This window comes from Odocoileus virginianus, chromosome 3 (genome assembly GCF_023699985.2).
Source record: "Odocoileus virginianus isolate 20LAN1187 ecotype Illinois chromosome 3, Ovbor_1.2, whole genome shotgun sequence".
Lineage (NCBI taxonomy): Eukaryota > Metazoa > Chordata > Mammalia > Artiodactyla > Cervidae > Odocoileus > Odocoileus virginianus.
Genome location: NC_069676.1, coordinates 45,395,853 through 45,421,176, shown reverse-complemented (window position 1 = coordinate 45,421,176; position 25,324 = coordinate 45,395,853). Strand labels below are relative to the sequence as shown.

Here is a 25,324-nt window from a genome sequence, read left to right as displayed (position 1 = left end):
TGGCTAGATGGACCTTTGTTGGTAAAGTAATGTCTCTGCTATTTAGTATGCTGTCTATGTTGGTCATAGCTTTTCTTCCAAAGAACAAGCATCTTTTAATTTCATGGCTGCAGTCACCATCTGCACTGAATTTGGAGCCCCCAAAATAAAGTCTCTCACTGTTTCCATTGTTTCCCCATCTGTTTGCCATGAAGTGATGAGACCGGATGTCATGATCTTAGTTTTCTGAATGTTGAGTTTTAAGCCAACCTTTTCACTCTCCTCTTTCACCCTCATCAAGTGGTTCTTTAGTTCCTCTTTGCTTTCTGCCAGAAGGGTGGTGTCATCTGCGTATCTGAGGTTATTGATATTTCTCCCAGCAATCTTGATTCCAGCTTGTGCTTTATCTAGCCAGGCATTTCTCCTGATGTAGTCTGCATATAAGTTAAATAAGCAGGGTGACAATATTCAGCCTTGACATAGTACTCCTTTCTCGATTTGGAACCAGTCTGTTGTTCCGTGTCCAGTTCTATCTGTTGCTTCTTGACCTGCATACAGATTTCTCAGGACGAAGGTCAGGTGGTCTGATTTTTCCATTTCTTTAAGAATTTTCCATAGTTTATTGTGATCAACACAGTCAAAGGCTTTGGCGTAGTCAATAAAGCAAAAATAGATGTTTTTCTGGAACTCTCTTGCTTTTTCAATGATCCAGCAGATGTTGGCAATTTGATCTCTAGTTTCTCTGCCTTTTCTAAATCCAGCTTGAACATCTGGAAGTTCACATACAGTTGAAGCCTGGCTTGGAGAATTTTGAGCATTACTTTGCTAGTGTGTGAGAGGCCCTTCATTGTTACCATTAAATGAGGCCCCTAATTGTAACCATTGATGGAGAGTGGGAGGGGGGACCTCTAGGGTCTTGGTTCCCAGAGCCTTTGTTCTCAGAGATCTCACCTCCAGAGAAAGAGATGCTTATTTAATAAAGGAAGGTTGAACAAACTGGCCATGTGTCTCTGTAGGACAGAAAGAGGATTGGGCATACAGACTAGTTGGTTCCAATTGTGGCCCATATGACTTACATATGTTCTTGACAGGCAGCACGGAAACACTTGCTGGTTGGAAGGGCCAGGATGTGAGCTGGCTTTCATCCCTGGGGTGGCATGCTGTGGGTGAGTGTGGCCCCTCCACACATAATGTCATTGCTCAGCCTTCCAGCTGGAGTGGACTGTTAATAGTGATACCAGTAATCAGTTATGGCAGCTCCAGGCTTTCTGGTCCCATAGCAAATGGCAGACCGGATGGTGTGGCCATGGGGGCCTTGGAGACCCTGAGCAAAGCAGACATCCTGTTGTCCGCTCTCTGTGGCTGCCCCTGGGCTCAGGCTTACTCTCCCGTTGCCCGGGTTGAGGGCTGTTGCAGCAGAGAGTCCTGCTCATTGCATTTGTTGGCTCCTCATCCCACCCACTGCATGTTCCTTGCCCAGAAAACTCCTTGTCCCTCTGGACCCAGCGCAAGTCCCACTGCCTCAGTAGAGTCAGCCCTAGTTCCCCGGAATGAGTGGTGGCTTCCTCCTCTGTGTTCTGTAGCTATTTTCTTTTTATAATGACCACATTGCCAGGTAATGTTATCCTCCATCTGCTGACATTTCTGGCTCCCTCTACACGGGCCAGACCATGGGCTTCTGAGAGTAAGGGCCGAGTATTACTCCTGCCTGTTTCTTAGTACAAAGGCAGACATGCAGCAAATGTTCCATAAATGATAATTGTGCACATGGAATGAATTTCTTCATTGGTGTCCTTGGTTTCATTGACTCTTTCCAACCTGTCCCACACTTAGTCAGCCTAGCACCTTCAGAAAGCACTGCTGTGATGGGAGCCACCTCCAAGTGTGCCCTCAGTAGTTCTTCAGTGCCTGGAGATTAGGTGTGGACATCTCATCAGGCCCCAAGGTCCTTGAGCCTCTGGCCCCAGCTTCCTTGCAGCTTCAGCCTTGCTTTGTCTCTGTGGGTGCCCCAGGCAGATTATGGAAACCACCCTCCACACACACACAATGCAACAGGATGGTTAGATGTTTGTGGAGTACACAGATCCCCGAGTTGGGACTGAATAGCTATCACAAGACTCAAACACATTGACCTTGGTATAAGGATGGTTATCTTATCTCTGGATGCTGTCTTTTCACATGATGTAAGTTCATCATCTACCTGTCCGAGTGGTCAGATGAGCAAGTTCTCAAGCATGGAGCCTGGCTAAAGTGCTTTGGGATTCTTTCTCTAAGTCACCTGAGTCTACCAAGCCTCTGTTTGGCAGTGCTGAGGGTGAGAGACTGGCTTCCATCCGTCACAGAGTTGTAGAAATGTTTGTTAGGTGAGAGGAAAATGAGCCCATCTCCAGGATTATTAGTCCATGGTTCAGGATTGATTGAACCCAACAGCCTTTGGGAGTATGGGTCCCATGGGGGGTCTTCAGTCAGTGTGGGAAGATTGCTCTACCCTTGTGGTGAGCCCCAGTTATAGCAGTGGCTGTACCTGGGACAGGGAACACTGCTCCCATTCTCTGTGGAAGCTTTGCCAGTGATCACAGAGGGAAAGTGTGCCTGGGGAATGTGGGTCTCTTTGGCAGGCTTGTTTGCTCACACCATAGGGGGATCATCACTGCAGAAGCTGCAGATTTCAAAGGAACTCTCTCAGATTCTGCTGGTGACATCATTGCTTTGAAGTGGACTAAACACCCTGGCCAGATTTGTTTCTGGGGCATTGGTGGGAGCATCTGCTATGTGTGTGGTCCAAGGGCCAGAGCCTCGGGATGTGGAGGAGGGCAGGCAGGGCGACTGCTAGGATGCTCTCAGGGACACAGTGAGGGAGCTTTTATTGCTAACTTTCCCAGATGCTCTTTCCAAGAGGAGAGCCTGAATGGCAGGGCTGGGAGGAACTGCGGCAGGTCTTGCTGTGCAGCTAATGAAAATTTCATGCAAAGTCTGTGGCCGTGGCTTCCCAGAGAGATGGCCGGTGCCAGAGCCACCAGGTCTTCTGTGTAGTGCCTTGATGTCAGGTTGGATGCTCCACTTTGAAGCGAGCCCCAGAGAGTGTGGTGGCAGACAGGTGTGATGACAGTGCCTGGTCCAGAGCCCACAAAGTGCTCCTCAGTGGGGCTTGCTCCTGAGGCTGCTGTCACCAGAGCTGCTGGCCATGGTTCTGAAGTCTGGGGCGCCACGTTGGGTAGGGAGGGGTCGGGACATCTGGGTGTCCTGGCTACTTTCCCAGAGCCAGGCACAGGACAAATGGACTTGCTGTCCAGTTGCACAAAGACCCCGTAGGGAAGGTGTTTATGTTTCCCCTTTCATAGATGGGCAAGCTGAGGCTCAGATGCATGAAGGGTCAGTGCAGTGGTAGAGAGAGCCTCTTGGGAGGCCTTTGGCCTGTGTGTCAAATCCCTTGACATCTCCTGCAACCATCAGGTTCCATCTCCAATAGGGAGCGAGCCCTGTGTTTTCTGCCAGGTTCTCCAGTCTTCGCCTTCCTCACTGGTCCTCTGTTCACTCGATGCATTTAACACAGTGTGCGGCGCTCTGCCATGCTGGCAGTCAGAGGAGGCCCTGGCGTCCCTAGGAGCAACTCACTCAGTGACCCTGACCACTGCACAGTGCTCGGTGGAGAGAACCAGGATTTGTCTGTTTGGAATCTCATTAATCTAGGAACAGTTCAGCATCTCCCTCCCACTCCACCTCCCCGGACCTGCAAGGAGACCCCAACCAACTATCTCTGCTCATGCTCACCTCAGCCATCCCTCTATCCGCTCATGGGGTGTCCCCCCTTGACTGGGAGCCAGGGCGAAGCCTCAAGCCTCGATCACATTCTCAGTTCTTCTGTTCCGCAGCCATGCTGGAGTCTCCCAGTGTGACGTACTAATGTAAATATTGTTACTGGGGTGGATTGCCATTTCCTTCTCCAGAGGAACTTCCTAACCAGGGATCCAAACAGGGTCTCCTGCTTTGCAGGCAGATTATTTAAAGTCTGAGTCACCAGGGAAGGCCCTAATGTAAATATTGTTACTATTATTTATTTGTCCAGTTTGAAAAAAATCTTCAGAGTTGGGCAAAGCTGAGCTCAAATCCTCGGCTTCTCACTAGCTGTGTAAACTTACAGTCGTGTGATCTCTCTGAGCTCCAGTTTTCCCAGGTAGGTCATCAGGTGCTGATTGTGCCTGCCTCACATGCTACTGCATGAATTCAGTGAGCTGAAACACAGTAGGCTTGGCACAGTGCCTGGCCCATGTTGAGCACTCAGAAACTGGTAGCTGCTGTTATTCTTAGATGATTAATGTTAAACGTTACTATTACTTTGATTTTTTGATTGGATTTCAACTTGAGCTTGTCTCAGATTCTGAATCTTGCATCAGATATCTGCCAGCTGTGGCGAGCCAAGTCACGAAGTTCATTTGTTCCTCGGGGTGGCTCAAGGGCGTTAGCAGACATGGAATGAGGCTGTCAGGCAGAGGTCTGCCGGCCCTCCTTGGTTGCTCCCTCCCAGGTCTTCTGCCATCATCTCTGCTGGTGCCAGGTTCCTGTTACTGCCCCAGTTGAAGTCACACTAAAGGAGTTGCCCATTTCACCATCCTCAGACACTTCCAGGACACAGAGCCTGTGTTCTGAATCAAAGGGGAATTAACTGGGAATCTGCAGTTGACATAGAAGAAGCCGCAGAGGTTGAGTGGGTCTTTCTTCATAGGAGGTGCTCACTGAGCACCTCGTACAGAACAGGCGCCATGCTGGCCCTCGGTGTGGAGGGGAAGGCACCCCACCCCGGCCCTGGGGACTGGCAGGCGTGTGGTCGAGTGGCAGGAGAGTGCTCAGCCGTAGCAGAGTGGTGACATCAGGGCTCTGCTAGGGGCCGCCCCGGGGCTGTAGACCACACAGCAGACACATCTCTGGCATGGAGGGACTGGGAACAGGGAGGTGGCCCATGAGGACCATCGTCTAATCTAAACTGGGAGTTGACAGAGCAGTGAGAGAAGGGAGAGGAAGGGGGTTTCAGGCACAGAGGATGCAGCGTGTATAGAATTTTGGAGCTTGGCTGCTGCAGCCCCGAGAAGAAGCTCGTGTGGGGCTAGCGTGAAGCGTGTGGCAGGGGTGTGGCCGCGGGGGGACTGGAGGACTCAGCAGGCGCTGTGCCTCGCAGGGTCCTGGGAGCTGCTCGTGAGCTTGGTCTTGGCCGGGGGGCTGTGGGGAGCAATTGGAGTATTTGATACTGGGGCGCGGTGAGGGCTGACGTCCCTTCAGAGGATCCTCGTAGGAGCAGCAGAGAGGATAACCTGAGCGGCGTGTAGGGAGAGGAGGCTGCCTGGGCATGTGGTGGTGACCTCAGGAGAAGCTGGGGGGCCCAGCTGAGGCAGAGGCTGGGTGGGTGACAGCTCATACCCAGTGTTTTATACTCTGGAAGGCGGCGTCTGGATGTTGATTGAGGCCTGCCGGCCTTGGAGGGGTGGCTGGAGTGGCATTCTCAGAAAGATGGTGGGACCTGATTAATTCGGAGTTCGTGCTGCTCAGACAGGGCTGTCCCTTGGGCCAGTACGATTTGTATTTTCTGTAAAGGAGAGGTTTATATGCTCCACGACGGCAAGGCCCTTACTTGGTGTTTCAATGAAATGACCCTTCTCTGGGTTTCTCTGACTGTTTGCTACATGTAAATTAATGATCATGCAGAAAGTTTACCTGTTCATAGCAGGGCCTAGTCCACTTAAGAGAATATAGTGAGTCATAACTAAAACTTAAATTCACTTAGAATTAGATGATGTGTAATTGATAACAGTGGTTCAAAACATCTCTCACTGGTTCACTGGTTGCACAGACAGCTCTGTGGTGTAAGTATTATCCCCCCCCTTTTTTTTTTTAAACAGACAGGGTCACTAAATCTTAGAGAATGGGAGCCTGACCTTTAAACAGAGACGTGCCTGCAACTCATGTTTTCACATTTCATTGCATTTTTTTCCTAAGCCACTCTTCATCCATAAGGCTAATAAAATTGCATGCATTGAAAATATTTCATAATTATTGTTCCCAAGGGCAATTGGTCTCCCTTCATTTGGGCCTACTTGGTATGATTCAAATGCACAAGAGCCACATAACTGAAATTTTAAGCATATCATTATTTCTATAAGCCTGTTTCTCTCAATGTTTTTGAGACATCTCAATATTATAAACCTCTGGAGATGGACGCAAAAGTGTACATTTTAATTTATTGAGTCATTCTGTGTGTCCGATAACATACCAGTCACTGCCACATTATTGCGAATCGTTGTGACCCATCCTCCAAGGAAGGTGCAGCGGTCTTGTTTTGTGGATCGGGGGCTACAACTCAGAAGCTGAGGGGCTTGTGCCAGGCCAGCTGGTGGGTGAGTGTTCGAGGCTGGATCTTGTGTCTGCTTCACAGCCTGTCCTGTTCATAGTGTTTCTCCTGCCTTTGAATCCATAATCCTCCTGCTGCTCTCCTGTTTGGACATTCAGAAGCCCACTCCTGGCTAGCTCAGGTGTTTTGATCATTTTGCTATTGAGGTCAAGGGAATGGGTGGCTTGGAGTCTGGGAAGACACCCCTTGTCTTGGTCAGAGTACAAATGCAGCATCATAGATCTGTTGTATTCCCAGAAGAGAAAGTCAGGTGTAGGGCACCCTTTCTGGAACAGATCTCAGACTCAGTTTTTCTCTTTGAGAAAAGCTGCAATCAGCAGTCACTCCTCTAGAACCCAGCTTGGATGGACAGACAAGGACAAGCAAGTAGCCATGAAGAAGGGGGATTTCTTTGTCGTGGTTGTAATCCCTTAATCACCTGGAGGGGCCATGACAGTGCTATTCATTTTATATCCCAGGACCATAAACCCATGTCCTTCTCAGGTTTTAGACCCCTTGAAGCTATTTTGGAGCTGCAAGGTGAAATAATTTCTTTGCAGAAATGTAGAAGGTCTTTTATTCTTGTTCTCTGATGTCATCTCGGGACTTTTATTGAATTTCACCCTTTGGACCAGTGTCACAGCAAATTAGTCATTTAAAATTTTCAAAGATAATAATTATGCCTGTATACTTGGACTTAATCATGATTTTGCTAGCTGTTCTACAGTAATGACACAGATCGCCAGAGAGCCCTCAGATTTTCCCACATTTCACTTATTCCACCAAGAACCTGACCTTCTTTTCATGAACTTAGTGAATGAGGGAGGGGACCTTTTAAAGGGAGTGATGGTCGGTAACTTAAAGGAAAATGTCTGCCTGTGACCTTTCTAGTGTTATAATTTGAAAATTTGATGCAATTATTGAAAATGTTTATATTCCTTCCTATTGTTTGATGTGATTCTTTTATTTTTTTTCCTCATTCATAATGCTTTCGTACTCAGGAAGTTGAGGTAGGTTTTTGACTTTTCCACTGTGTATTAGACATAGCATCAAAATAGTTGCCAAATAAAATGTAAATATCACTCTCAATCCTAAATCTCAGTGGTAAATAGTTGTTTTAGTTCAGTGAACCAGCACCACACACATTTATTTTTCATGGGTATATCCAGGGGACGTAATTTATCAAATGCATATAAACAGTCCATTTGCTGCTTTATCTTTTCTCATTAGTTACAGTACAAGTATGATTGTCAGTTATTATCTGTGTTTTACTGGTGGGTTATTTATTGAAAGAGCAGAGCAACTGACATTGTTATTTTCTAAATCACTTTGTCTGAGGCCTGCAGGACTTTATACCAAATGTCAGACCAATTTATCAAAGAATTACTCTATTCAGGAAGCAAGTGATTTAGAGTGTCTGTGTAAACACCCACCCACCTGTCCTTCTGTGCACATCAGGAACAGTTATGCGCATTTCACAGGAATACGGAGATGTTAAAGCTGAAACAGCTTACTGCAGTTGGCTCCAGTAGAGCCAGGACTTACTATGTACTGTTGAGTGTTGCCCCGGGGGAATGTGCAGGTAAGATCCAAACCTGCTCAGAATTAGTCTGGCCCAGGTGTGTGGGTGTGATCTGTGCCCATGAAGATGTGTTAGTGGTCCAGCTTGCAGCCCCTGGGGTACAGGGTTCTCGTGAGTGGGATCTGTGGAGTGACGGGGCAGGGGGCCTCCAGTCACTGCCCCAGCTGGGCTGGGTGGTTGAATGCTTCTTGCAGAAGGATTCCTATTGGGGTTCTTCACCTGGGTGGGAAGGACAGGCCTGATGGAGACAAGACTGACAGCACAGTGCTTACCCAGAGATGTTACCCGAAATAGCTTAGAGGTGAGGGGTTGTATGAGAAGCCAACTTCTTTCTCAATAGGTGGAATGTTTTGTATTTCCCAACAGTGTCACGAGTAGGGATTTCTCTGCACACATATAAAATTACAGGCAAGTTTCACTTATACAATGTCATTTGGGGCTTCCCTGGTGGCTCAGATGGTAAAGAATCTGCCTGCAATGCGGGAGACCTGGACTTGATCCCCAGGTCAGGAAGATCCCCTAGAGAAGGGAATGGCTACCCACTCCAGTATTCTTGCCTGGAGAATTCCACAGACAAAGGAGCCTGGAAGGCTACAGTCCACGGGGTCACAGAGTTGGACATGAGTGAGTGACTAACACTTTCAATTCCATGTCATCTGGAAGTCTCACATTTCCAGTGATTTCTATGATCATTTCAGAGACACTTTCCCCACCTGCCAGCCAGCCCTCCTTCTTATTCTCCCCAGTCAAGTAGTGTAAAATGATACTTTTTCACACTGAATTCTTTGGAGAGCAGTTTGCCTATAGCCCCTTAACTTATGTCTTTGTAAAAGTTTGGGGTTTGATAAAGTGGGATTAACTCCCCTCTAGGATCTATAAACCTGACTGTAATCCACTTTGTCCTGCAGGAAAGTGCTTTTCTCTTTTGTTTTTATCTACAGGAGGTCTTCAGATGACCTCAGAGAGGCTGCCTGCTCTCAGTCTTCCTTTCTTCTGTACATGTGTACATGTCTCCATGGCTCACTCCTGGCCGAGACAAATGAGGCACTCACTTATTTTCTAGGCTGGTAATTTGTATTATCTCAGGTAATCTTCAGATGAAACTATAGTGTTCAAACAACTTAGCTAAAATATGTATAAAAGAGAAATGATCTGTCCCATGAGAGCTGAGTATATTTGATCTGTGGTAGCTAAAGCTGTAAAGTATATCGTACATGCCATCATCATCTTCGTAAGTGGGAGTAAAGCAGTCAGATTGCAGAAGTGGTTTCCATTTGATTGTGCCACTCTCTTGCTCAGAATTGCTTTAACATTCTTTGGAGCTGACATAAGCACCTCTGGAAAGGCAAACCCCTGGGGAATATCTGAACTAAATTGCATCAGACATTTGGGGGCGGTGGGACAGTGGAAGAAAAATTCAGTTTCCCGATCACAATTGGCTAAAATGAGAGACTTTACCATCGGTTAGGATGTCCATGATAAAGAGACTTAATCACTAAAATTATGGCAGAATATTTTTGCATCATTTCCTGGTAGGGAGGCTTAAATGTTTTCTTGGAAGATGCACTATACAGCAGAATGTTCTTTGGTATATGTATATATATATGTTATTAACATATACTGATATGTATTATATCCTTGAATGTGCTAAGTCGCTTCATTTGTGTCTGACTCTCTGCGACCCTATAGACTGTATCATGCCAGACTCCTCTGTCCATGGGATTCTCCAGGCAGGAATACTGAAGTGGGTTGCCATTTCCTCCTCCAGGGGATCTTCTCAATCCAGGGATTGAACCAGCATCTTTTACATCTCCTGCATTGGCACCAGAGCCCTTTACTGCTTGTGCCACCTGGGAATTAATATCTATTATATATGATAATATAAAATATATGTTTTATATATATATATTTTTCAAAACAGATTTCATTTTCCAAGAATGCTTATCAAAACAGGGTATCTCTAAAGTAGTTGAAAAACCTAGAGTTGAATTCCTTTGTACCAGCTACTGGGTGCCAATAATTTCTTAGGATACAGTTTATTATGTTTGTGGGATATCAAATGTTAATAAAATGAATATGATTTTATCTCTGTTGATCAGCTGTGGAGGATTTTAAAAAATAATTGGGGCCCATGACTCTTCCTCCACCGTCAGCACCACCCCATCTTCATTTTTCTAGATGCTATCACTTGTCACTTTCTTGCTGTGATTTGTACGCCAACTTTTGATGTTTTTTTTTTTCTTTTACTATGACTGTATGCTCCCCTGCAATGTTTCATGATTTTGGACATGAGTCAGCAGGCTCAAATTTGAGACTCTTTAAATTTAAATCTTTACAGGATCTTCTGGGTTGTAACAGTCCCTAGTGGTATCATGAAATGAAATGGAATCAGGTCTTCCTCATATGGTGAGAATTTGGAAGGAGTCTTTTCTCTTCCCTGTCCAGCAGAGGTCTGACTTAATTACCCTGTGCACGGCAGCCCATAAAATACACATGTATGGTAACACTTCCATCCTTCACTCTTCAGCCTGTAGAATGCACTGTTAGGAGTTATTGAATTTAATAAATGACTATATCCAGGTATGCATCTTTCTATTTAGATGGTCTGTTTTAAAAATTAACTGATGCTGAGATCCTTCCAAGTCATTTTTAAAGGCTTTATCACTAGATGATAAAATTACCAGTTAAGAGGCCAACTCAAATGGATATGGCTTTCCTGGCAAGTGCGATTGAGTCCATCCACCATGCCTTCCACCACAGTCTGAGTTTTAACAGGTCGCGTCTTTGTTGGGTCAAAAGGAAGGTCAGCAGCAAGGACTCCTGAGGCCCTAGACTTTTCTGCTCTGCGGACCAAACTCTGGGGGCCACGAAGCAGGAATGCATTTGGTTACAGGGCAGTACTGGGGTGATGTTGGCGCTGTCACACTGCTTCTCATGTTGGGATTTGTCACTGTAAGAAAACAGGTGCTGAGTGTTGTCAACAACACAGCAAGTCCTGGGTCTGTTTAACCTAAAGGATAACCTAAAATATATGTTACATTTACAAAATTCAGATAGAAAATAAGATAAAGGAAAAGCTAGGCTGGTGCCCCTGGCCTTGGGCCCTGGAGAAATGACCATCCAGATGTCCTTTGTCTCTTGGGCATACTGACTCTTAGGTGAGGCTTCGGGATGAGATGAAGCCCTAGAAGGGCATTCTTTTCAACTTTTCCATGTGGATTTAGATGTTCTTTCACCAGCGTTCCCCTAGCAGAAGAGTGGATGGATCAGCACAGCCCCAGGGCTTGGATGGATCAGGTCTGCAGACCTGGCTGGTACAGAGTGGAAGGCTGATCCATGAGCTCTGGCCTTGTATGTCTGGACCTCCCTATGGCCATGCCTGCTAGGGATTCCCCTCCCTTGTGCTCATCGACCATCCCCCAAGTGGGCTCTGGTGCCTGTCTCTCAGCTGGAGCCAAAGGGGTCACACCCAAGGTTGTCTGCACTTCTGGTCATTGGGGTCTGCTTTGGCCATCTGCTTTCCTAAGGCAGGGTGAAAGCAATCAGATGCAGGGAGTTGTTCTCCTTTCCCACTTGGTCTGGCTGGGCGAGAGGCTGATAGACTCGTTCTGCATAATGAGTTTTGACTCAAGGTGTACTTTCACATTTGGGCAGCAATTAGGCAGTATTATTACATCTGTGATGAGTTTTAAATATTCTCATGCAGATAGCCACTTGTAGAAGTTTCATCTTGAAGTCTCTGACTTTCCCCAAGAAACATGTAAAAATGGCAATTATAGTTAGCTTGGAAAAGTGACAAGGTCCAGTAGAATGTTTCACATTCCATCCAAGTTATAACGTATGTTGAAATTGTTAGGGAATATTCAGTTTCTGAGACTGGCTCAAACCTTACTTGGACATCAAAGAGAATGTGACATGTGAAGTTAAAGCAGAAGAGCTTGTCTTTGGCTCCAGTCCTTCTCTGTCAGACTCACAGCCTCAGCTTTCAAGGACTTCCATATTAAAGCGGCATGTTCAAGTAGAAAATAGTTCATGTGATTTCAGACTGCGATTAGGTGATGCCATCCTTATCAGAGGGCACTTATGGACCACAGCTGGAAGGATGGAGATTTTGTTATTTTTTCTGCAGTAGTGAGAATGAGTTCATCTTAGGTTATCTCTTCTCTTGCCCTTGTCAACAGCAGAATGTCTGAGTCACTTGCTTATGTTCACTTGCTAAGAGTAGATTGGCCATCTAACCTGAGAAATCAGGCAGTAAATTTCCCACTGATCATCCAGCCCTCAACTTAGAACCGTTAACTCTGGCTGCTGAGTTTCAAACCACATAATTCAAAAGATGAGGATTGTATTTAAAATAATAAATGGAGAGAGATATGACAGAGGGATTCTTTTAAACTTTCTCAGTGCTATTTCATGGTGTAGACCTCAGAGATTTCCTAACCAGCTGGGTTGAGAAGGCCAGATATGGCATAAAATTAAAGCCAGAGCAAATTGGACCAATTCCTTGGAGTTAAACTTGATTTAATGCCAAATCCCCAGGATCCAGAGGAACCTGTTCATGTTTATTCATGCCCTGGAAAACGGAATCACCACCCAAGCAGCAATGTTCTGATTTTACTCTAAATCCAGTTTCCTAAAATCTATTTAAGGGCTTAGGTGAACTCAACAAGGATCTAATAAAGCCAGGTAATTGAATGACACAGAGACCAATAAAATTCAAAGGAGATGGTGTGGGAGATAAATGGTCGCAGGAGAGAGCATGGACCATAGTTGAAACTAATTGTGTACTTTGGTGTAAATGAACTTTTCTAGAAGAGAAATCCAGGCCTCATTTTGGACAGCTTTCTGGAACTGCAGCATGCAGAGTGCCTGCCAAAAACACGTCCCACAAATTGTTTGAGTATACTCAGGAGGAAATTAACCGCACGGGGGCACATGCCCTAAAAATGGTGTGGGGATGTTGTCCACGGGCAGGGCCCCTGTATTACTGCAGACAGTGGAGTTGAGCTGACAGAGGGAGTGTGCTCATTTGCAGTGGAGTGGGTGAGGGCTGACAGAGAAGAGAAACTGTGGATAGTGAAGGTTTGGAGGGGAAGGGTTATTAGGAGTGAGAAAGAGGTTAACAGGATGATGGAGGTGTGAGTGACCTAGACCCTTGCAATTTCAACGTGATCAACTGTCTAGCCTTGGAGCATAAATTGAGGCAAGCTACATGCAAGAAAGACACAGTTATGAATCAACCAGATTGGCCAGCCTTTGCTTTTTTATCTTTACACAACCAGAACAAATGGTATTAAGGTGAATATATGCCAGTGGTTAATTCTCACATTTGAATGACCCTCTGTTTTTAGTTTCGAGAAGTGCTAGAAAATTGGAACTGTGCACCAAAGTTACATGTCTCCATGTAGGAGAAATGTTGACAGTTGAATTATCAGTGGTTACAAACACAGAGGCTTAATCCCAAGTGAGAACAGCTAGGCATCACCTGCGGCATAATTGATAGCAAATACATCTTGCACTTAGAAGGTGTCTCGGTTTATCTGTCAAACCAGGAAGAGCAGTGCTGTTTCCATACTAGGCTGAAATGTATTAACTCTTCATAGTGTATAATCCATACAGTTTGAAAGACAAGAATTTGAAAAGTCAGTTGATACTTTTGATTGCACGTGAATGCCTTAGAAAAATTTCTGAACCCTTAGCATTTTCCTTTGTGTTTTGGGAGGTGGAGGGGGGAAAGGCAGGTTTTTATGCAGTTATATGAGAAACTTCCTGAAGCCTGACTTTTGTTTTCTATTTTTTTCCTTATATAGGATGATTATTTCAGAAACTGGAATCCCAACAAGCCTTTTGACCAAGGTAAAGGATGCACTATTTCTTGCTGTGTATTTTGTGGAAAAATGCCATCTCATTTTTCCTTCTTTGCCTGCTGACTACCTCTTCCCACAAAGGCCAGCTAGCTGTCTTATTTTACCAACTTTGGGGGACTAAATAGATTGGGGTGATAGAAATTATTTTATCAAGTTGGTTATTTGTCTGAGATTGTCTAAGATTTAAGTAGTGTTTTTATTGAATTGACCACTATAATCATTGACTGGTTTTGTTAGAAAACAAACACACAAAGAAACAAAATAGTAAAATGCTTATCAGACTAACCTGGTGGATTGTTGGGCTGAATCCAGTGATTTCATTCATGGAACTGACTGTGCCTAGAGACGCTGTCCAATTTACATGAGCCACAAAAATGAAACTTTCGTGTCTAGAAATAGGCCAATCCCAGGAGGCTTTCAAGGGCATTGGTATTTCATTTGTTTAAATAACTTCTTCATGGTTTCTAAATAGAAGCTTGTTTCACAGGCAGTTCACTGACCGCTTGGGTTTTAGCCTTCAGAGGGCTCTTTCCACTCACCCTACAAGCACAAAGCCAGGCTCCTGAGGGCTATTATAAATCACCACCTCTGTGCTCCTGGGAGTTATTTAAGATGCAACGAAGGTCTGCTGTGAATCACATCCCTGTTCCTATTGTTCCATTTGTGGCTGCCCTCAGCACAGACCTTGCTGCTGAAATGGTGTTAAGTACGTATATGCAATTAATGCTGCAACTCAGAGGGAACATGTTACCTACCAGGTCTCAAAGATTCACACTTCTGAGAATCCGCTTCATTTCTGTAGCTTGAGTGTTTGATGTGATCCCAGTCGTCAACTTGACACAAAGACGTCAAGAAAGGCATTGATGTGTAACACGATAGAAGGTGCCCTTTTCTGCCCTCTCCTTTGTCACTTTAATAGGTCACTCCATCTGGACTTTAGTTGTCTTGTAAGCAAAATTGGCATTAAAATGTCCACAGAGACATTTAGTGTATTATGCCCTCAAGTAGTGCAACACTTTGTTCATTCATACATACATGTATGCATTCATTCATTCTCAAATGTTCATTGACCTAGCAGTGTGTGCACAAGCACAAAGCCAGGTCTTGGGGATAATACAGAAAATTTATGGTCACCCCCTCCACTCCAGGAGGAGCTCAGAGTAAGGAGTGGGGGAATAGCTCAGTCAGCAATTGCAGTGGGATATGTTAAAGGCTGTGATGCAGGTGTGTGCAGGTGAGTCTATAGGTGGGAGATTTAGTGGGCATGCACATGTGTGTTGTGGACAGGTACCAGGGAAGGCTTTCTCTGGAGGCCCTGTCTGGGCTGCACCATCTCAGTGGACTCCGCCATCTCAGTGGACTTCAAGGGCCTCGCACTTCAACAGTTTAAAAAATTAAACAAAAATTTTTAATTGAAGTATATTTGACTTACAATATTGTGTTAGTTTCAGCTATACAGCAAAGTGGTTAAATTATACTTAAATATGAATATTTTTTCTGTTTTTTTTCCCATTATAGGTTGTTATAAGGTTTGACTATAGTCCCCTGTGCTATACAGTAAATCCTTGTTGTTTATCTGTTTTACATACAGTGACTTGTATCTGTTAATGCCATATTCCTAATTTATCTGTCCTCCATCCTTTCCCCTTTGGTAATCATGTCTGTTTTCCATAACTGTGAGTCTGTTTCTGTTTTGTAAATACGTTCATTTGTATTATTTTTAGATCCAAATATAAGTGGTATTGTATAATCTTGTTTTTTCAGTATGATAATCTCTGGGTCCATCCATGTTGCTGCAGATGGTGTTATTTCCTTCTTTTTTATGGCTGAGTAGTATTCCACTGTGTATGCTTACCTATCTTCTTCATTTGTCTATCTATGGACACCGAGGTTGCTTCCATGTCTTCGCTATTGTAATTAGTGCTGCTATGAACATTGGGGTGCATGTATATTTTTAAATGAGTTTCATTTTTTTTTTCCAGATTTATGCCCAGAAGTGAGATTGCTGAATCGTAGGACAGCTATGTTTTTAGTTTTTTGAGGGAATTCCATACTGTTCTCCATAGTGGCTGTACCAATTTACATTTTTACATTCCTGCCAACAGTGTAGGAGAGTTCCCTTTTCTCCACACCCTCTCCAGCATTTGCTGGTCATAGACTTTTGATGATGGCCATTCTGACTGGTGTGAGGCAGTACCTCATTGTGCTTTTGATTTGCATTTCTCTGATAATCATCTGTGATGAGCATCACATTCCTCTTGTGTATGTGTGTTCATCACTCAGTCATGTCTAACCGTTTGTGAATCTATGTACTGTAGCCCGTACATTCCTCTTGGCCTTCTTGAAGTCTTTGGAGAATTGACAACTTTTATAGTGACTAAATCATCACAATAAAGCATCAGAAGGTATTTGTAATTTAGATGCTTTCCATCAAAAATGGTCAAAATTTCTTAAAAGGCTACACTTTCATGTTGGAAGAACACTCAGATATCGAGCAACCTGTTCCCTGTGTAGACGTGGTAAATGAGCCTTTCAGCAAACATTCATGCTAGGATTTTGCTTATGGAGCTACACAAATGATGGAGACCGGAAACTGATGCTTTCCAGCCAGAAAAAGACTTAGGTTCTAGTTCTCTAAGGATCAAATGTTAATAAATATCAGATTTACTCTCCCTCAAGGCCTGGAAACAGATAGTAAAACTTTAACAAGGAAGGAAAAGGCATTTTAATTTTACTAGTACACATTGGGATAGGTTGTACACATATTTACATATATTTGCCACCTGCTATATGTAAATGATATGTCTACATATATGATACAAGTGGTAGCTTCCTTTGAACATACGATTTAAATCTGCTTAATCAAAAAGCCCAGACAGGGATTTTTCTCTCTAAAAAACATTGGCTGCTCTGTGCAGCATCCTTCTGCCCTTGCTCCCTCTTTTTCCAGCTCTGCAGGTTTGAAAACTGGGTTTGCTGAGATAAATCCTCACAGAAAACCTCATGACTTTCTGGGTATAATTGAGGACCTTTGCTGAGAAGCCCCACATTGTAGCTCAGGTGTAGCTGCTATTGGCTATTTTGATCTTGATCTGGGGTGGAGTGGGGTGGGATGGGCGGTGGGAGGTGGCAGGACTGAGAATAGCCTTCACTTAAAGTATCAGCCCCAGCAGATGTCATCAATTACACTGGACGCCGCTCAATAAAAATGGGAGGTTACTATATCAGTGCTGACATGGGCTGGCAAAATATAAACCATAGGCATGGAAGGGGTCGAACACTTCATCTTCCAGAAAATAGGAGGACTGCCGAACTCCAGTGGAGATCATCAGCTGCAGAGAAAAGTCTTTTCCCTCCTACACCAAAAGAGAATCCAACGTGGTTCAGGCAGTTTTGTGGTTGGGAGGACTTCCGGTTCATGGGAATGGAATTGCTGGAAGGCATTTTAGAGGGCCTGATGACAAGGATGCTGTGGGATGGAGGTAGAAGAGCCTCCACCCACGGTGGAGGTGGGTGTGGGTTGGGCTTGAAATGCAGGCAGAGAAAAGAGGAAGGGAGACCATGCATAGGAGATTCTGGTAGGGTACAGCCAGATGGGTAGACTCAAGACAGATTGTAAAGGACTTTTCATACTAATGCTCTCCCTGCTCTCCCTGATGATTTCAGACTTTGTTTTCTTGGCAGTGGGGAGCCATAGAAAGTTTTGGAGCAGAGGAGTAATAGCATGAGTGCTGTACTTTAGAGCAGGGATCCCCAGTATCCAGGCCGTGGTCCAGTACCTCCTGTCCAGTAAGTGGCAGCAGTAGATTAGAAATGAAGTGCAGAATAAACGTAATGTGCTTGTGGCTGTTGCTGTTCAGTCGTTCAGTCGTGTCCAACTCTGCAACCCCATGAACTGTAGCTTGCCAGGCTCCCCTGTTCTTCAGCAGCTCCTTAAGTTTGCTCTTGATGCGCTTGATCATCCCCAAACCATCCCCCTCCCTGGTCCGTGGAAAAATAGTCTTCCGGGAAACCTGTCCTTGGTGCCAAAAGTGTTGGGGACCACTGTTTTAGAGACTGTATGTAGTTGGGTGGCTCAACAGCAGTGATTTGGAACCTAAGACCCACCTCTAAGTGATACCCCTCACACAGGACTCTCGGTAACTTCTCCATTGTCTTGGATCCCTAGACTTTGGTCATAGGTGGTCAGACTTAACCATTCGACTCTGTAGGTTGCCCTCGGAGAGACCGTGTAGCTCCCATCTCAAGTATTGTTGTGAATAGTGAGGACACAGATGATGCTCAAGAAATAGTTAATCTCCCTGTAGTTGCTCTCCCTGCAGATGGATATTTACTGAACTTTGAACAGCGGGGATTCATAGAGCAGGCTCTTACCGTATAATAACTCCAAGGCAGTGCCTCGCCTGGAGGACTTCTGCAGGACTGACTACATCTTCCACATGTTATCTTTAAGAGAATCAGTAATGTTTCCGTCAGGGGAGTATAATAGCCATCACCTTCAGGCTTTTCTGAGAATTCTTTCTGAGATTTGGGTAAAGTAGTCTATCCTTTTTTGATTGCTAACAACTTAATGCCAACTCTCCTCACAGAAGGGCCAGACAGGAGTTCAGAATTGAAGGCAACGATTATTAACTCAGGTGAGAAATTTCCCTTGTGAAGTCCACAAAGATAGAGGCCCTGCTGGGAGGTGGGTGGGGGCAGCTGGCAGAGGCAAATGGCCTCCTGTCTTCTGTGGGCAGGAGGAGTGGAGGCCCTTGGGTGGACCTCCTCAGGAGGCTGGCCGAGCCTGGAGGGCTCTGGGGCGATTCCAGAGTTCGGGGTGGCCTCTGCCGCTGTTGCCTTTTGGCACGTTCCCTCCACTGGCCCCCAGCAAACCTGCACGCACACAGTGGGTGTGGAGCAGACGTGCGGTTTATGCTTCTGAAAGTGACATCTGGTCCAGCAAGATGGCTTCCCCACGAAAACAGTCCCTGCGCCAGTCCATTGGGGACACACATATGCTCTGTTCGCCTCTTGGAGACTTGCAGTGCTTGTTAGCAATTTAAAAGCTCTGAGAAGTCTTTTAGCAAAGAAGACCATTTATCTTAACATTTGCTAAATTTGCCTCTGACCACATGTTTTTGCTTTTATTTTTTTCACCCCACATCTATCATGTATCCAGCAAAAGTAGTCTGTTCCATGGCATACACTTCAGTGAGTGCAGTCTGGGCTCCTGGGGTTTTCAGTCAGATCCTCCAAGTTCAGAACTTGACTCTGCCAGTTGTTAGCTGTGTGATTCTAGGCAAGTTGCTTAACCTCTCTGATCCTAAGACTTTCCCATCTGGAAATGGCAACAATAAGAGCACTGAGAGGACTGAATGAGTTAATGTGTCTGGCAGATAGTAAGTGTTCCATGAGTGATGTTTTAGTCACTAATGGATCTTTTTCATTGTCTTACACCAGGCAAGTCATTGCAGTATCGCACCCCACGTCCTCATCATCGGGGCTGAGAAGGTTCAGGCTCTTGTTCATTCATTCAGTCAACAGTTACAAGTGCTGATGTTTAGGGACCACACTAAAGAAGGTCTCTCTTGGGACGCTCAGAATTACAAGTCATTAGTCATCCATCCAAGCTCTTATACTGGCACAGAGTGTGTCTGTACTGGGGTTGATGGGGCAAGGTGGGAAGCAGGAATAAGTGGGCTGGTGGGGGTGTGAAAGTGAAAAGAGTTGGTCTGGAAAACTGAGAAACCCATACAGTGTCAATCTCAAGTGTTTACATAAGTCACGTAAGTCTATTTTAGTTGGGGTGACAGTTTTTACTACTGCTTGGCCTCATTCAGTGTCTGTGGACCATGGATCAGGGCACCCCCAGTCTTAGCTGATCAGCATCCCCTTGAGTGTGACGCTGAAGGTGCTGTCACAAAGATGCTCTTTTCCTGTGGAGTCATGTGGCTAATGGGGAAGGTTATCCAAAGGGCCTGGAGGAGAAAGAAAGAAATAATAAGTTGGACCACAATACTGTGGTACAAAAATAAAAGGGAGGGAGGGGATGAAATGAATAAGAAGTGATTTCTAACAAGAAGTTGCAGAACTTCTAGACCAGCCCTTTATAAAAAAGAAAATTGGAGCTTATTTATAATCTTTTGCCAAATGAAAGGTTATTGTGCTGGTGGTGGTGGTATTGGGGGATTGAGAAGGTAATTTATGTGTATAACCAATACATCACTTTAATATAAAATTCTGATTACCTGAAGATGTTCTTAAGTTTTGGAATGCAGATGAATCAAGGTTCCATCCTATAACCATGGTCTACTCAGGAAAGAACCCACTGACTTATTTGGGTAGGAATTTCTACTTGATGAGACAAACCATTTTAGGGAAAATGGCTGAAGGGGATTTATCATAGGAGATTTTTTGAGATAAGTTGGTTCTTTTAATGTGGAGTAGGGAAATGTTTTAGGTAAAGTGTACAGGTGTTGGTTTAAAGCATAATGTTTTTCCTTCTGGAGTGAATACTAATCATTGTTCCTCCAGAGCATCCTGGCTGTGACTAAATCTCAGATGATGCTGGTGATTTTCAGAGCAGAATATGAACTTGTAGAAATTGATCTCCAGATAAAAATAAAGCTTCGAAAGGCAGGGGCCCCTTTTACTCACGCTGTTCACTTCAATAGAATAAAAGAAGAAAAACCTTGCCCTTTGACTTCCAATCTATTATACCAAGATCTGACAAGCTCAAATCCTCACCAAAGCCCTGCACTGTTTTCAGGCAAAAATTCTAAAACTCGAAAGGATAGAGGCCTTCCCATGTTCCAGTTGTGTTTCTGGAACCAGAGGCCTGTGAACTATCACAGCAACGTGTTTTGTCAGAGTTTGAAAGGGTACCTGGGGGAGGCAAGGTTGCTTATTTCTAAACTTTTTCTTTAGAAGGAGAATCTTTTTCCCCCTCTAGATTAATCTGAAGTTTTACCTGATGGGTCCAATAGAAATCTTAAATCTCCGTAGCTTTCCTCTTGATGGGGAATTTAACCTCACTCCAAAAGGAGTTTCTGACTTGCATTCACAGGGTGTTGGGAATTCTTCAGGGTTTAAGGATCTTTTCATCCTATCTGATCCCTTGATTCTCAGAGGCAGCTGGTCTAGTTTGTGGGAAACATCTTCATAGTTTTTTCCAGGTTCCCTCATGTTTAGTCTGCTTGATTCCTTCTTCTCACCTTTGCCTTCTCATGTAATTTAAGAACCATTATTTCCCCTTTATAGAAATAGATACTCTTGCTCAAAATAACCACTTTCTGCCCTAGACATTCGCATCGCACTCTAGCCACATCAGCCTTTCACCTCTGGCAATCTCTTCTTCACTTTCTTGATTACAACAATACAATAGTTAGTATTTTTAAAAATTTAGAGTATTGATTTTTAAGTTTTCTGAGTCAGTTCTGCCAGAGAAGAAGCCAAACCCTGTTAATTCAAATATTGGTTCACTCCTGCTGTAACTCAGCCTATCTGCTTTGAAGTTAGATCAAGTTGAAAGTTTTATCTTTCATCTCTGGCTGCCTTTGCCTGTTTGCTTATTTTAAGGAAATAAAACATCAGATGCAAGATTGAAATTGCCCAGGGGCCCCTTCTTGGTCCCTCTTTCCCATTTTCTTTTCTCTGAAGGTGACCATTTCATTTACATGCATTTCTCTCCACATTCTTATACTTCCATCTCATATGTGCATATCTATAAACACTGTTACTTATTGTACAATGGAGATGTATGCTTTCTTCTCTAACATGTTTATTTCACTGAAAATGGTTTTTAAGGGTTTCTGTTTGTTGATGTAGTTAATCTCTTTATATTGTGATGTTCCAATGTACTAACAATGTACTAGCAAAAACAATGCCCAGTTGTTGAGGTAACTGGTGATAGAAGTAAAGTCCGATGCTGTAAAGAACAATATTGCATAGGAACCTGGAATGTTAGGTCCATGAATCAAGGCAAATTGGAAGTGGTCAAACAGGAGATGATGAGTGAACATTGACATTTTAGGAATCAGTGAACTAAAATGGACTGGAATGGGTGAATTTAACTCAGATGACTATTATATCTACTACTGTGGGCTAGAATCCCTTAGAAGAATTGGAGTAACCCTCATAGTCAACAAGAGAGTCCGAAATGCAGTTCTTGGGTGCAATCTCAAAAACGACAGAATGATCTCTGTTCGTTTCCAAAGCAAACCATTCTGTATCACGGTAATCTAAGTCTATGCCCCAACCAGTTAATGCTGAAGGAACTGAAGTTGAATGGTTCTATGAAGACCTAGAAGACCTAGAAGACCTTCTGGAGCTAACACCCAAAAAAGACGTTCTTTTCATTATATGGGACTGGAATACAAAGGTAGGAAGACAAGAGATACCTGGAGTAACAAGCAAGTTTGGCCTTGGAGTACAGAATGAAGCAGGGCAAAGGCTAACAGCATTTTGCCAAGAGAATGCACTGGTCATAGCAAACACCCTCTTCCAACAACACGAGAGATTGACTGTATACATGGACATCACCAGATAGTCAATATCGAAATCAGATTGATTATATTCTTTGCAGCTGAAGATGGAGAAGCTCTATACAGTCAGCAAAAACAAGACTGGGAGCTGACTGTGGCTCAGATCATGAACTCCTTATTGCCAAATTCAGACTTAAATTGAAGAAAGTAAGGAAAACCACTAGACCATTTAGGTATGACCTAAATCAAATCCCTTATGATTATACAGTGGAAATGACAAATAGATTCAGGGAATTAGATCTGATAGAGCAGCTGAAGAACTATGGACGGAGGTTCGTACATATGGAGGCATTGTACAGGAGGCAGGAATCAAGACCATCCGCAAAAAAAAGGAATGCAAAAAGGCAAAATCGTTGTCTGAGGAGGACTTACAAATAGCTGAGAAAAGAAAAGAAGTGAAAGGCAAAGGAGAAAGGAAAGATATACCCACTTGAATGCAGAGTTCCAAAGAATAGCAAGGAGAGATAAGAAAGCCTTTCTAAGTGAACATTGCAAAGAAATAGAGGAACACAATAGAATGGGAAAGACTAGAGATCTCTTCAAGAAAATTAGAGATACCAAGGGAACATTTCATGCACAGATGGGCACAATAAAGCACAGAAACGGTATGGACCTAACAGAAGCAGGGGATATTAAGAAGATGTGGCAAGAATACACAGAAGAACTGTACAAAAAAGATCTTCATGACCCAGATAACCACAGTGGTGTGATCACCCATCTAGAACAAGACCTCTGGAATCCGAAGTCCAGTGGGCCTTAGGAAGCATCACTACGAACAAAGCTAGTGGAGCTGATGGAATTCCAGTTGAGGTATTTCAGATCCTAAAAGATGATGCTGTGAAAATGCTTCACTCAAGATGCCAGCAAATTTGGAAAACTCAGCAGTGGCCACAGGATTGGAAAAGGTCAATTTTCATTCCAATTCCAAAGAAAGGCAATGCCAAAGAATGTTCAAGCTACTGCACAATTGCACTCATCTCACATACTAGCAAAGTAATGCTCAAAATTCCCCAAGCCTGTTTTCAACAGTATGTGAACTGTGAACTTCCAGATGTTCAAGCTGGATTTAGAAAAGTCAGAGGAACCAGAGATCAAATTGCCAACATCCATTGGATCATCAAAAAAGCAAGAGAAAGTTCTAGAAAAACATCTACATCTGCTTTATTGACTACACTAAAGCCTTTGACTGTGTGGAAAACAACAAAGTGTGGAAAATTCTTAAAGAGATGGGAATACCAGACCACCTTACCTGCCTCCTGAGAAATCTGTATGCAGGTCAAGAAGCAACAGTTAGAACTGGACATGGAATAACAGCCTGTTTCCAAATCAGGAAAGTAGTATGTAAAGGCTGTATGTTGTTACCCTGCTTATTTAACTTACATGCAGAGTTCATCATGTGAAATGCTGTGCTGGATGAAGCACAAGCTGGAATCAAGACTGCCAGGAGAAATATCAGTAACCTCAGATACATAGATGACACCACCGTTATGGCAGAAAGTGAAGAACTAAAGAGCCTGTTGATGAAAGGGAAAGAGGAGAGTGAAAAAGTTGGCTTAAAACTCAGCATTCAGGAAACTAAGGTCATGACATCTGATCCCATCACATCATGGCAAATAGATGGGGAAACAATGGAAAGAGAGAGATTTTATTTTCTTGGACTCCAAAATCATTGCAGATTTTGGTGACTGTAGCCATGAAATTAAAAGATGCATGTTCCTTGGAAGGAAAGTTATGACCAACCTAGACAGCGTATTAAAAAGCAGAGATATTACTTTGCTGACAAGGGTCCGTCTAGTTAAAGCTATGGTTTTTCCAGTAGTCATGTTTGGATGTGAGAGTTGAACTATAAAGAAAGCTGAGTGCCGAAGAATTGTTGCTTTTGAACTGTGATGCTAGAAAAGTCTCTGGAGAGTCCCTTGGACTGCAAGGAGAGCAAAGCAGTCAATCCTAAAGGAAATCAGTCCTGAATATTCATTGGAAGGACTGAAGCTGAAACTCTAGTACTTTGACCACCTGTTGTGAAGAGCTGATTCATTGGAAAAGACCCTGATGCTGGGAAAGATTGAGGGTAGGAGGAGAAGGGGATGACAGAGGATGAGATGGCTGGATGGCATCACTGACTCAATAGACATGGGTTTGGGTGGACTCGAAATTGGTGATGGACAGGAAGGCCTGGCATACTGTGGTTCATGGGATCGCAAGGAGTCGGACACGACTGAACGACTGAAATGAACTGTGAAGAACTGACTCACTGGAAAAGACTTGATGCTGGGAAAGATTAAAGGCAGGAGGAGAAGGGGACAACAGAGGATGAGATGGTTGGATGGCATCACTGACTCAATGGATGTGAGTTTGAGCAAGCTCTGGGAGTTGGTGATGGACAGGCAAGCCTGGTGTGCTACAATCTGTAGGGTCACAAAGAGTTGGACATGACCGAGTGACCAAAGTGAACTGATTTTACTATCTTACTTTAATTTATCCAGTTATTCCCCTATTGGTGGACTTCTGTGTTGTCTCATTTGTTTTGCTCTTGGGGGCTGCTTTTTCTTAGCATTTCTTTTAAAAAATTATATATTTATATTTGACTGTGTTGGGTCTTCATTGCTGTGCAGGCTAGTTGCAGTGTGCGGGCTTCCCATTGCAGTGGCTTCTCTTGTTGCAGAACACAGGCTCTAGGCACACGGGCTTCGGTATCTGTGGCTCCTGGGCTCTAGAGCTCAGGCTCAATAATTGTGGTGCACGGGCTTAGTTGCTCTGTGGCCTGTGGGATCTTCCCAGACCAGGGATCCAACCCACGTCTCCTGCATTGGCAGACAGATTCTCTACCACGGAGCCACCAGGGAAACCCTCTCTTAGCATTTCTAACTCATATTGACCTATTCATCCATCCAGCCCTTTGGCCTGGAGAGGTAGTTTTCCCTGGAGGGAGACCTAGGTGGGACAGGACTCTGCCACTCTTAAAATGTGCAACTTACATGTGTTCCCCATCCTG

The 25,324-nt window shown here is 44.2% G+C and overlaps 1 protein-coding gene across 2 annotated transcripts in view; it reads left to right on the top strand.

Annotated features, from left to right (window-relative positions):
- SPOCK1 (SPARC (osteonectin), cwcv and kazal like domains proteoglycan 1) overlaps positions 1-25,324 on the top strand; it is a 564,476-nt gene that overhangs the window by 223,598 nt on the left and 315,554 nt on the right. For both annotated transcript variants that reach the window (XM_070465401.1, XM_020873556.2), the window contains one exon: positions 13,751-13,796. In XM_070465401.1, the coding sequence (XP_070321502.1) occupies positions 13,751-13,796 (46 nt within the window). The remainder of the gene's footprint in view (positions 1-13,750; positions 13,797-25,324) is intronic.